The sequence below is a fragment of the Bactrocera dorsalis genome, chromosome 3 (genome assembly GCF_023373825.1).
Source record: "Bactrocera dorsalis isolate Fly_Bdor chromosome 3, ASM2337382v1, whole genome shotgun sequence".
Taxonomy (NCBI): domain Eukaryota; kingdom Metazoa; phylum Arthropoda; class Insecta; order Diptera; family Tephritidae; genus Bactrocera; species Bactrocera dorsalis.
In genome coordinates, this window is record NC_064305.1 from 13487161 (window position 1) to 13499305 (window position 12145).

Here is a 12145-nt window from a genome sequence, read left to right on the forward strand (position 1 = left end):
CGCAGCATCATCTCATACCAATTGCCTTAAAAGTCTCAGATAACTATACCGAAAATCATGTTGAACGTCAGAACTGGTCACTGGACTGGAGAAATTCGATTTTCTTTAACCTTCAAACAAGCTTCTTGGGACTAATTTTAGATAGGAAGCTTTCATGAAAACTAAACCCCCAGGGTAAAGCAAGCAGCGACAGCATCTTTCACCTGTAAAAGAACGGTGGGGCTCAGAAACTGACTAACGCCCCGGGTAACTCACTGGCTCAGCAGTTGGAAGTCCGATTATGAAATAGGTTAATCAGTAATGGAAATAAAATACATTGTAAGACAAATGAAAAGCATACAAAGAGCAGCTGGTTGGTATATGCGGTAGTGGAGCTCTTTGAACAACGCCAAGTCAGGCAATGGACGTTTATTTTACATTTACTGCCCACAAACTTGTTCTCTAAGCAGCTGGCAGCGAAGCCAGCAGTTGGACTGAAAGAATCCTCGATATGAGGCATCTAAGGATTCTAAGGTTCTAAGATTCTAGGATTCTAAGATATTTAGTACGTTCCCGTTTCTGCCCAATACACGGACTATCGAAATCCAATACTTCGATCCCCAATATTGACTTCCCTTCCAGAAAAGAATGCGAAAGTGGTGAGTTGGACAGATACGCAGTGATAAGTATCTATAGAGAAGGGTCCAGACTATGTAATCTACTGGGCGGTGGCGTCTTTTCTTCTTTTTTATCGGCGTAGGCACCTCTTACGCGGTTATAGCCGTGTCTACAACAGTCGTTCTTCCTTTTCGCTGTTGGATATTCTAAGTACAGCCAGGTTTTCTTCACCTAATCTTTCAAAGGGAGTCGAGCTCTTCCTCTTTCTCTGCTTCCCCGGTGTCTTTTCAGGAAAATTAAATACCAGAATCGCATTCCAGTTACCAGACCACTGCAGTGTCTTCCAATCACAACAATGAAGAAAGTAGATGTCTTGTTCTGACATAAAGTGTGCTCACAACACAAAATCTATTTTTATAAACAGTTAGCTAAGCGACTGGGAATCCACTAAAGTCTCTTAGGGTTTCCTCAAATGCAGTGAAAAAATGCCCAGATCCCTTAATGGACTAACAGTCTTCTCATTCTTTATTTATTATGGTATTTTTTAGATTTTTAATATGACGACATCAATACTAAGCAAATATATTCTTTTCTTCATTTCTTTCTAGGTCACATCTCACCCGCATTATCCACAGCGTCTTCAACCGCTATTTCTTCCTTTTCATCGTCTTCCGCATTGCCCAGCAGTGCAAGCGCTTCGTCGTTTATGCCCTCAACACTGCTATTCACCACATATCATGACATACAAGTCGCGAACATTACACGACCGACTGGTAGTCCACAAATCGAAGTCATCGTCAAAGATCTCACCGAAACGATGGCCATCGATTTCTATTATGCACGCAATCTAATTTGTTGGGCTGATTGTGGACGCGAGGTTATCGAATGTATAAATGTTAATACTTCGGTGCCGTTGGTAAAGGCACCCAAACAAACTGTGATATCTGCGGGTCTCGATAAACCCGAAGGACTCGCCATCGACTGGTATACGGATAAGTTGTATTGGACGGATGGCGAAAGAAATCGCATCGAAGTAGCCACGTTGGATGGTAAATATCAGAAGGTGCTCTTTTGGACGGATTTGGATCAGCCGCGCGCTATTACGGTGGTACCTTCAAAGCGTCTACTCATTTGGACCGATTGGGGTGAGTATCCAAGAATAGAACGCGCCAGCATGGATGGTGATCCATTGACACGCATGACAATCGTGAAGGATAATATCTTTTGGCCAAACGGTTTGGCCGTTGATTTGAAGAATGATGTCGTTTACTGGGCGGATGGTCATTTAAAATTTATCGATGTCATGAAATTTGATGGCAGCAATCGTCGTACAGTTGTTGGTAACTTGGATTATCCGTATAGTGTAACATACTTCAACAATCGTCTGTTTTGGACCGATTGGTCTAAGGGCGGTTCACTAAATACTTTCGATATAAAAACACGCGAGTTGCGCGAGCTCATCGATACACCGGAAGCACCGATTACCTTGCGCACTTGGGATCCCTCGCTACAGCCGTTCGAAGATAACCCTTGCGTGCATAACAACGGCAATTGCTCACACATTTGTCTGCTTTCAACAAATGCAAAGGGTTATAGTTGCGCTTGTCCGACGGGTGTGCAATTGGAAACAGAAACAACTTGCGCAAATGGCTCACGTGAAATGTTATTCATCGTGCAACGCGGTCTGCTTAGCAAAATTTCTTTGGATATGCCGGACTTTACCGTATTTCCATTGCCATTGGGTAAAGTGCGGTATGCAATTGCAATCGACTATGATCCGGTGGAAGAGTACATTTATTGGTCGGATGTAGAGGCGTATGCGATACGTCGCGCACATCCAGACGGCACAGCCATACAAGATTTTGTGACGTCCGAAGTGCGCCATCCCGACGGTTTGGCGGTGGATTGGCTCGCGCGCAATCTTTACTGGACCGACACAGTTACAGATCGTGTAGAGGTATGTCGTTTGGACGGTACGGCGCGTAAAGTACTGATCTATGAAGATCTAGAAGAACCACGTGCCATTGCGCTGGCACCCTCGCTTGGTTGGATGTTCTGGAGTGATTGGAACGAAAAGAAACCCAAGGTTGAGCGTGCATCACTGGATGGTTCCGAACGTGTGGTGCTTGTATCCGAAGACCTTGGTTGGCCCAACGGTATAGCTTTGGATATTGAAGCGAAAACCATTTACTGGTGTGATGGCAAAACCGATAAAATCGAAGTCGCCAATATGGATGGCTCTGATCGGCGTGTCGTCATAAGTGACAATCTGAAGCATTTGTTTGGCTTGAGTTTACTGGATGACTATCTTTACTGGACCGATTGGCAACGACGTGCCATCGATCGCGCACATAAAATTACCGGCAACAATCGTATCGTCGTCGTTGATCAATATCCAGACCTCATGGGACTGAAAGTATCGCGTTTACGTGACGTCAAGGGTTCGAACGCATGTGCGGTACGCAATGGCGGCTGCTCACAACTTTGCCTTAACCGGCCCAGTGACTACGTCTGCCGTTGTTCGATCGAATACGAGTTGGCGAACGATAAGAAGACATGCGTCATACCAGAAGCATATTTGCTTTTCTCGCGGCAAGAGCACATTGGACGCATTTCCATTGACAACAATGAAGGTAATCACAATGATGAAAAGATACCGTTTAAGGATGTGCGTGATACGTACGCTTTGGATGTGGATGTGGCGGACAGACGCATCTATTGGACGGATCAGAAGTCAAAATGTATTTTTCGCGCATTTCTGAATGGTTCTTTCGTACAACGTATTATTGATACTGGTCTGATATGTCCGGAGGGCATTGCGGTCGACTGGCTGGCGCATAACATTTACTGGACCGACTCGGAAGCGCGACGCATTGAAGTTGCACGTTTAGACGGCACCAGTCGCCGCGTGCTGCTTTGGAAGGGCGTCGAAGAACCGCGTTCGTTGGTATTGGAACCCAAACGCGGTTATATGTATTGGATCGAATCACCATCGGATTCGATTAGGCGTGCCGGCATGGATGGCTCTGAACTGCAAACAATTATATCGGGTGCGAATCATGCCACTGTACTCACATTGGATCCAGAAACACGGCGGCTCTACTGGGCGACACAATCGGGTCCAACAAAAATCGAATCTGCCGACTGGGATGGCAAAAAGCGTCAGGTACTGATCAACACCGATGTCGACGAACCCTGTGCGATGTCGCTATATCAAGATTATGTCTACTGGAGTGATTGGAATACGGGTGACATTGAACGCGTACACAAAATAACTGGACAAAATCGTAGTCTCGTGCACAGCGGCATGACTTATATACGTTCGCTGTTAATATTCTATCAAAATCGCCAGGTGGGCACCAATCCATGCACGATCAACAATGGCGGCTGCTCGCATTTGTGTTTAGCGCAACCGACACGTCGTGGCATGGTGTGCGCCTGCCCAACGCACTACACTTTGGCTAAGGATAATGTGTCTTGCCTGCCACCCAGAAACTACATCGTCTATAGTCAGCGTAATAGCTTCGGCCGGCTGTTGCCCAACACCAGCGATTGTCCGAATGTACCGCTGCCTGTGGTGGGAAAGAATATACGCGCCGTGGAATATGATCCAATTTCGCATAACATTTTTTGGGTGAGTTGAGTCGATTGGTCGCTTTAGCTAACACGTCTTCAATACTAATACCACTGAACGCTCGTATTCAACAGGTTGAGGGTCGCAGCCATAGCATTAAACGCTCACTCGCCAACAGCAGCTACATTAAGATCTTGGTAGGTTCGGGTGCGCAGCCTTTTGATATTGCCATTGATGTGATTGGTCGTCTGCTCTTCTGGTCCTGCTCGTACGCAAACACCATTAATGTAACGAGGTATGTGAGATCGTGAGATCGGAGAAGTTTAAAGTTCACATCTAATTTCTAATACTTAATAATAATAATTTTCCACAGATTCGACGGCGATTCAATAGGCGTAATCGATACTGGCGACTCGGAGAAACCGCGCAATATTGCCGTACACGCCATGCGGCGTCTACTCTTTTGGACCGATGTGGGCAGTCAGCAAGCCATCATACGTTCGCGCATTGATGGCGCTGAGCGTGTAGTGCTCGCCTTTAAGTTGGAAGGCGTCACAGCACTGGCGGTGGATCAGCAAAGCGATATGGTCTACTATGCGCATGGCAAGCGCATCGACTCCATGGACATAAATGGCAAAAATAAGTAAGTTGACACAACGAAATTAGCACATAACGGTATATTTTATAAGCTTCTTCACCTCTCGCGTTTGTTTTAGAAAAATTCTGGTTTCCACGCAAATCTCGCAAGTCATCTCGCTAGCCGCACTGCAGGGTTTCGTCTATTGGTTGGATGATAAGACCGGCGTGGAGCGTATAACCGTCAATGGTGATGGTCGTCGACCGGAAATACAACGTCTGCCACAAATTACCGATATTGTCGCCGTTTGGACGCCAGAGTCGAAACTGTTTCGCAATCATACCTGTCTACACAGTCGCACCAAATGCTCACACATATGTATCGCTTCATCAGAGGGACGCGCGCGTGATATTTGCTCTTGTCCGAAGAGTCTCATGTTGCTCGAGGATAGACAGAACTGCGGCGCTTTGCCCGCCTGTGGCCCCGATCATTTCACTTGTGCGGCGCCCGTCAAGGGTGATGGCTCCAGCAGTGATACGAATAAGGATTGCATACCAGCCTCGTGGCGCTGTGATGGCCAAAGCGATTGTCCGGATAAATCCGATGAGGTTGGCTGTCCCACATGTCGACCGGATTTATTCAGTTGCCAGTCGGGCGAATGTATCGATAAAGATCTAGTTTGCGATGGCACTACAAATTGTGCGAATGGACATGATGAGGCGGACTGCTGCAAGCGGCCGGGCGAGTTTCAATGCCCCAGCAATAAGGTAAGTTGCTGCTATTTCCATATTTGCACGAAGTGTTTAGTTTTCTATAACCTAAACGCTTGTTTACAGGTCTGCATTTCGGCCACACTAGTTTGTGACGGTTGGGAAAATTGTGCCGATGGCGCCGATGAATCTGCCGAAATGTGCTTGCAACCGAATACACGCGCCATGGCGCCTGCATCGGATAAGAAAGCCTTCATGATACTCATCTTTGCCACCATCGTCATCATTTTTTCCATAGTCTACCTGCTACAGGTTTGCCGCACTCGCATCGGCAAAAGTCGCAACGAACCCAAAGATGATCAGGCATCTGATCCACTCTCACCATCTACACTCTCGAAATCACAACGCGTTTCGAAAATCGCCTCTGTGGCCGACGCAATGCGCATGTCCACGCTGAATTCACGCAACAGCATCAACTCGTATGATCGCAATCACATTACCGGCGCCTCCAGTTCAACCACCAATGGCAGCAGCATGGGCGCTTATCCCATTAATCCGCCACCCTCGCCAGCGACACGCTCACGTCGCCCTTATCGTCATTATCGCATCATAAATCAACCACCACCGCCAACACCCTGCTCCACGGACATTTGCGACGAGTCCGATTCGAATTACACCAGCAAATCGAATAGCAACAATAGCAATGGTGCTACGAAAATTTCCTCATCATCGGCGGTCATATGCATGCAATATCAGTATGATAGTGAGCCATATCCGCCGCCGCCGACGCCACGCTCCCACTATCACAGCGATGTGCGAATAGTGCCGGAGTCGTCGTGTCCGCCGTCGCCGTCGTCGCGTTCGTCAACATATTTCTCACCGTTGCCGCCGCCGCCATCGCCAGTGCAATCGCCCAGCCGTGGTTTCACGTAACATTTCGAGATTTACTTGTAAAAAATAATATTAAGCCCAAATGTGCGTGTGTTGTGCATAAGTATATGTGTGTCTGTTAATTTTTTTTGAGCGTTAAAATCGCATTTAAACATTTATAACGGTTTAATGCTGACTTTAGTGTTTGTTTGTGTGTTTGCGCATATGTTTCCATATAAGTATGCGTTACTGTGTTTGAAAATGTAACTTAGTTTAATGCCAATTGCAATGACGTAACGTTCATATCATGAAAAAATGCTTCCGTTTACTTATACCGTTACTTTTAACGAGTATTCATTAGTCCTAAGTGTAGTTAATATGAAATTTGTGCGTTTGTTGCGAATATACTAGTATGTACATATGTATATGCTGTATATTTGTGTATATTGTTTGATAATATGCACTTGTCACTATCTAGCTGCTATAAACTCTGACCCTTAACGAAATTATAGATTAAAGTATCAATTTTGAAATTTCCTTAACATATTTTTTCTGCTTTTCGTTTTAAAATAAATTGTAGATTCAAGTACTAAGTTTAGAAATTCTACAAAAACGGCCGTTTTGTATACAGATATTGTTATAATTCAGCACTTTTTTGAATTTTGAATTTGAGGTTATCATTCAAAATTTTTTTTCCTGTTTTCATTCAGCATTTTTTTTATTTTGGGAAAGGTTTTTATTCAGTTTCTTTTTTTTAATTCTAGGTTATTAAGTTTTTGCGCTTTCTGTTACTTTAATTTGAGGTTATTTGCTTTTTTATTTTTATTTCTATTTATTATTATTATTTTTTTTTTTCAATTCGAATTTTAAGTTTTTATTCAAAATTTTTTTTTTTATTAATTTGAGGTTATTCACTTTTTTATTTTTATTTGTTATTTGTTATTTTTTTTTATTTCTTTTTTTTATTTAAAAATTTTTTTATTTAAATTTGAGGTTATTATTCGTTATTTTTTATTGCAATTCATTTTGGCATTAGAGGTTATCACAAATAGTTGAAAATCAATCACTTATATTTAGCAGGAATCATTTTAGTTTATATTTCCATTTTTTCAAATTTGAGGTTGTCATTAATAATTGAAAATAGTAAACACTCATATTTATCACCTCCGCATTTTTTGTTTTTGAATTTGAAGTTATTATTCGGTATTTTCTGAATTTTGATTTTTTGAATTTTTTTTTTTTTAAGTTTTTTTATCTTAATTTTAATTTATTGAAATTAATTTTAATTTTTTGAAATTAGTTTTAATTTTTTGAAATTAATTTTTTTTTTTAATTTTTTGAAATTAATTTTTTTTTAATTTTTTTTTTTAACTATTTTTTTAAATTTTTTTATTTTAATTTTTTTTTTCGAAATTAATTTTTTTTTTAATTTTTTTTTTAATATTTCAATTTTTTTTTGAAATTGAAGTTATCTCATATTGAAAGGTAATCATTCATATTAAATAAAAACTATTTTCGTTTATATTTCCATATGCTAACTTAAATATCCGTAAGATCTCAAAATTATTTACTACTCCAAGATTGTATTTTAATGACAAGTACTTAGAAAATAGTATTTTTGAAAAAATATATTTTAATTTCTATTAATTTTTCTTTTTGTTTTTTATTAAAATTAATTTTCTTATTAAATAATTTTTATCAAAATTAATTTTTTATTAAATATTTTTTGATTAAAATATTTTTTTTTGTATTTTTAAATATTTATTATCAAAATGATTTTTTTATGATTTTTTGTTCATTTTTTTATTGTTATTTTTTTTATCAAAAAAAAATTTTAATTGAATTTTATTTAACTTTTAATTAATTTTTTTTTTATTAAAATGAGTTTTTTATTAAAATATTTTTTTACTAAAATACAATCGAAACTAAACTAAAAAAAAACATTATTTTTATCAAAAATTATTTTTTATTATTTTCTTTAATTAAAGAAGTTTAATTTTTTAAAAATTTTTTATCAAAAATATTTTTTATTATTTTCTTTAATTAACGAAGATTTTTTATCAAAAATGTTTTTTATTATTTTCTTTATTATTTTTTATTATTTTTTTATCAAAATGATTTTTTATTATTTTTTTTAATTAAAGAAGTTTAATAATTTCTTCCTTAATTAAAAAAAATTATAAAAATTTTTGTTTGATAAAAATATTTCAAATACGCAAGATAGTATTTCAAGGAAAATTATATTTTTTTGTTTTTGTTAAAATTTCTTATTAAAAATTTTTTCCGTATTTTTTTTTTTATTATGAAAATATTTTTTAATCATTTTATTATTATTTTTTGTTGCGAATGCGAAGAAGATACACAAAACATATTTCAAACACAGATATTTTTTAAAAATATATGTAACTTAATTTCTATTTATTTTTGTTTTTTATTAAAATAAATTTTCTTTTTATTAATTGTTTTTTATCAAAATATTTTTTTTTATTAAAATACAATTGAAACTAGATTTTATTAAAATCCGGTATTTTTATCAAAAAGTATTTTTTATTATTACAAAAAAAAATTATTGTTTAAAGAACGAATTCAAAATAAAAGTACACAAAAATAGGTAGTTAGTTTTCCAAATATTAGAGATTTCAAAAAAATAAAAATAAATAAATAAAAAAGGAAATAATAAATAAAAAAGTAAATAAAAAATCAAAGAGGAAATAATAAATAAAAAAGGAAATAATAAATAAAAAAGTAAATAAAAAATCAAAAATAATCATTAAAATAAAAATAAAAAGTAACTTTGCAATGGTCGATTTGTCTTCAAAAATATTTAATTTTATATACGTAAAAAATGTGCCAAATTTTTTCCGCATAGTATATATTGTATATACTACCTATTGTATTGTGTAGAAGATATATTGTATTTAGATTCTTTACTAACTTAAAATTATCCTTTACAAAGTAATAAATCAGCTCATGGAACCTTCGCCATTTATTATTTAAATTTTTTTTTTATCAAATCTAAACTTTTTACTCTGGCGACAAATGAGTTTAAAATAATTGTATAAATAGACAAATGTCAAAACGACATATATGTAAATAAATAGATAAATATATATGTATGTATGTATGTATATGAAGTGATTCGATAAGTATTAAGCTGGGCAATTTGTAAATACTATCGTAAAGCTCAAACTAAACACAAAATTAAGGCTAAGGCGAAATATATATGTATGTATATCGTCACCCAAAATGCAAAATAACGTAACATCACTTTTCGCAAATTTACAGGCGAAGAAAAAACGGTTCAGTAGAAGCCACTCATATTGAAAAAAAAATGAGTTTTGGTTATAAAAAGGTTATATATTGGTTATAAATTGGTTATCAAACACTCATATTAGCAAAATTTGAGTTTTGGTTATATATTGGTTATCAAACACGCATATTGAAACAAAATTTGAGTTTTGGTTATAAAAAGGTTATGTATTGGTTATAAATTGGTTATCAAACACTCATATTGAAACAAAATTTTAGTTTTGGTTAGTAAATGTTTATATACTGGTTCTTATAGCTCACAGCGATTTTCGATTTGTTTTCGATCATACGCTATTTCGCATTTTAGGTGACGATACACATACATATTTCAATCTAGAACATATTTTAAGTGCGGTTTTTAGTAAATGTATGAAGTCTATTTCCTTTCACAATTCTAAATATAATTTTTGTTTTCAATTGAAGTAATTAAAATTGTCGAAATAATTTTCGGAAATAGCAGAAATATATAAATTGTGTGTTAATTTTTGATTGAAAACAGTGCTACAATTGTAAAAAAAAAAACAATAAAAAATTGTAAAAATTCAACAAAAAATTAAAAAGAATATATAAAAACTACAAAAAACTAAAATTGTATAGCCTCTAAACGTGTAATGATTGCTGCTGTGTTAGCGTGAGTTAGATAAGCCCAATTAAAATAGTTATAAAATAATAAAAAAACAGAAAAAAAGCAAAACAAGTTTGTTAAATGTACACCAATGTAATAATATAAATATAAAGGTATGAGCTTTTTTTAGCATCCGTTAAGTCTAAACACATATAACTCACACCAGAAACGTTTCACGTTTTCTTCTAACCTAAAATGTTTTTACAAATATCACTTGTTTAGCCACAACAACAATGTTATTTATTTTTACATTTTCAAATTTCCAGCTTCACTAAATTCCTTTGCCATTTCCTGTTATTTTTTATATTTTATTTTACCGTTATAGTACATAATATACGTAGTTCATATTTTTAAAATCTCTAATGCCACATTACAAATTGTAAGTAAGTTTTTCGTAGCATTTAATTAATTTGTTATTAATGCCAAAAAGTGCCTCAATAATTTGTTCTACACCCGTTTCAACCAATTGTTACAATTACATGCATTTGTACATAAATACCTAAATGTATACATCTTTCAAATGTTAAATCTTTACTTAGATTTCTTTATTTATAGTTATAATGAAATATTCAATTGAAATCAAAAAGTATACATATAGATATATTTTTCAATATAAGCCTAGTTGTTTAGTGAGTGTAGTTAATTTTCATAAAATTAAGCGTGAAATTACTAATTGTATAAAAATATAACTATGTTTACAAGAAAATATATACAAAAGCAATTTAAAAATATTAAAAAAGCTGATGATTTTAAAAACAATTTTTTATGCTTATTAAGTTAGCTGAAGGTAAGTAGTGTATAATAAAATTATTGAGGGTTGTCTATCATGAAAATTGAGGTAATGGATATAGGAAAATATTTTTTAATATTTTTAAAAATATTTTTTTAATATTTTTAAATATTTTTTTTTTGAATATTTTTAAATATTTTTTTTTAGTTTTTAAATATTTTTTTTAAATAATTTTTTATACATATATCCTGGATCGAAAAAAGTCAAAAAACAATAAAAAAAAGTTAATCTTGGTTGCACCGCTCACAAATACACACGTTTCCACGAAATAACATTATTTGGATCGTTCAGTTTGTATGACAGCGATATGCTATAGTATTTCGATTTTGAAAACTTCTTCAAAATTTTCAACGTTGCCTTGAACAATTAACTATACCAAAATTTCGTGAAGATAACCCGTTAAATAAAAAAGTTTTTCATACAAGAACTTAATTTTGATTTTTCAATATGTAAGGCACCTATATTATATGGTGGTCCGATCTTAACCATTTCTTCACAGATTATAAATTTTCTTTAAGTATTAATATATGCGAAATTTCGATAAAATATATCGCCAAATAAAAAAGTTTTCCATACAAAAACTTAAATTTGATCTTTCAGCTTCTGTGGCAGGGGACGATATATGTTACACAGATCCGATCTGAAAAATTTTATTCGAATATTGCAGCATTGTTTTAGACAATAAGCCCTTGCGAAATTTTTTAATGATATCTCAACACATAAACAAGTTTTTCATACAAGTACTTAATCCGGAACGTTCAGTTTGTATGGCAGCTACATGCTACCGATCCGATCCGATCTAGACATTTGCTTTCCTTGGGCAATATTCCATGCAAGATTCCGTGAAGTTATCTTGTCAATTAAAAAGTTTTTCTATACACTGTCTTCAAAGGCAATTTCTCCAGAAAGAAATCCTAAAATCAAAATCTGTGATACAGCAATGCGTTTTTTGCAGAGAAAATTTCTTCTGGTAATCACCCTTTGCTATTACAGATCATAAAGTATACAATATATGTAATTTACAGTTAGCTACATCCACTTGATTTGAGTAATGTAATTTTCCAAGGTGCAAAGATTGGCAACGACGCAAGTA

At 35.1% G+C, this 12145-nt stretch overlaps 1 protein-coding gene across 2 annotated transcripts in view; it reads left to right on the plus strand.

The window, feature by feature from the left end:
• The window catches only part of LOC105225090 (low-density lipoprotein receptor-related protein 6), a 131415-nt gene extending 124410 nt beyond the window's left edge, over window positions 1–7005 (plus strand). For both annotated transcript variants that reach the window (XM_019989829.3, XM_019989828.3), the window contains exons 3-7: window positions 1206–4231; window positions 4306–4466; window positions 4545–4814; window positions 4888–5515; window positions 5585–7005. In XM_019989829.3, coding sequence (XP_019845388.1) covers window positions 1206–4231; window positions 4306–4466; window positions 4545–4814; window positions 4888–5515; window positions 5585–6391 — 4892 coding nt within the window. In that variant the 3' untranslated portion in view covers window positions 6392–7005. The remainder of the gene's footprint in view (window positions 1–1205; window positions 4232–4305; window positions 4467–4544; window positions 4815–4887; window positions 5516–5584) is intronic.
• The last annotated feature ends 5140 nt before the right edge of the window (window positions 7006–12145 follow it).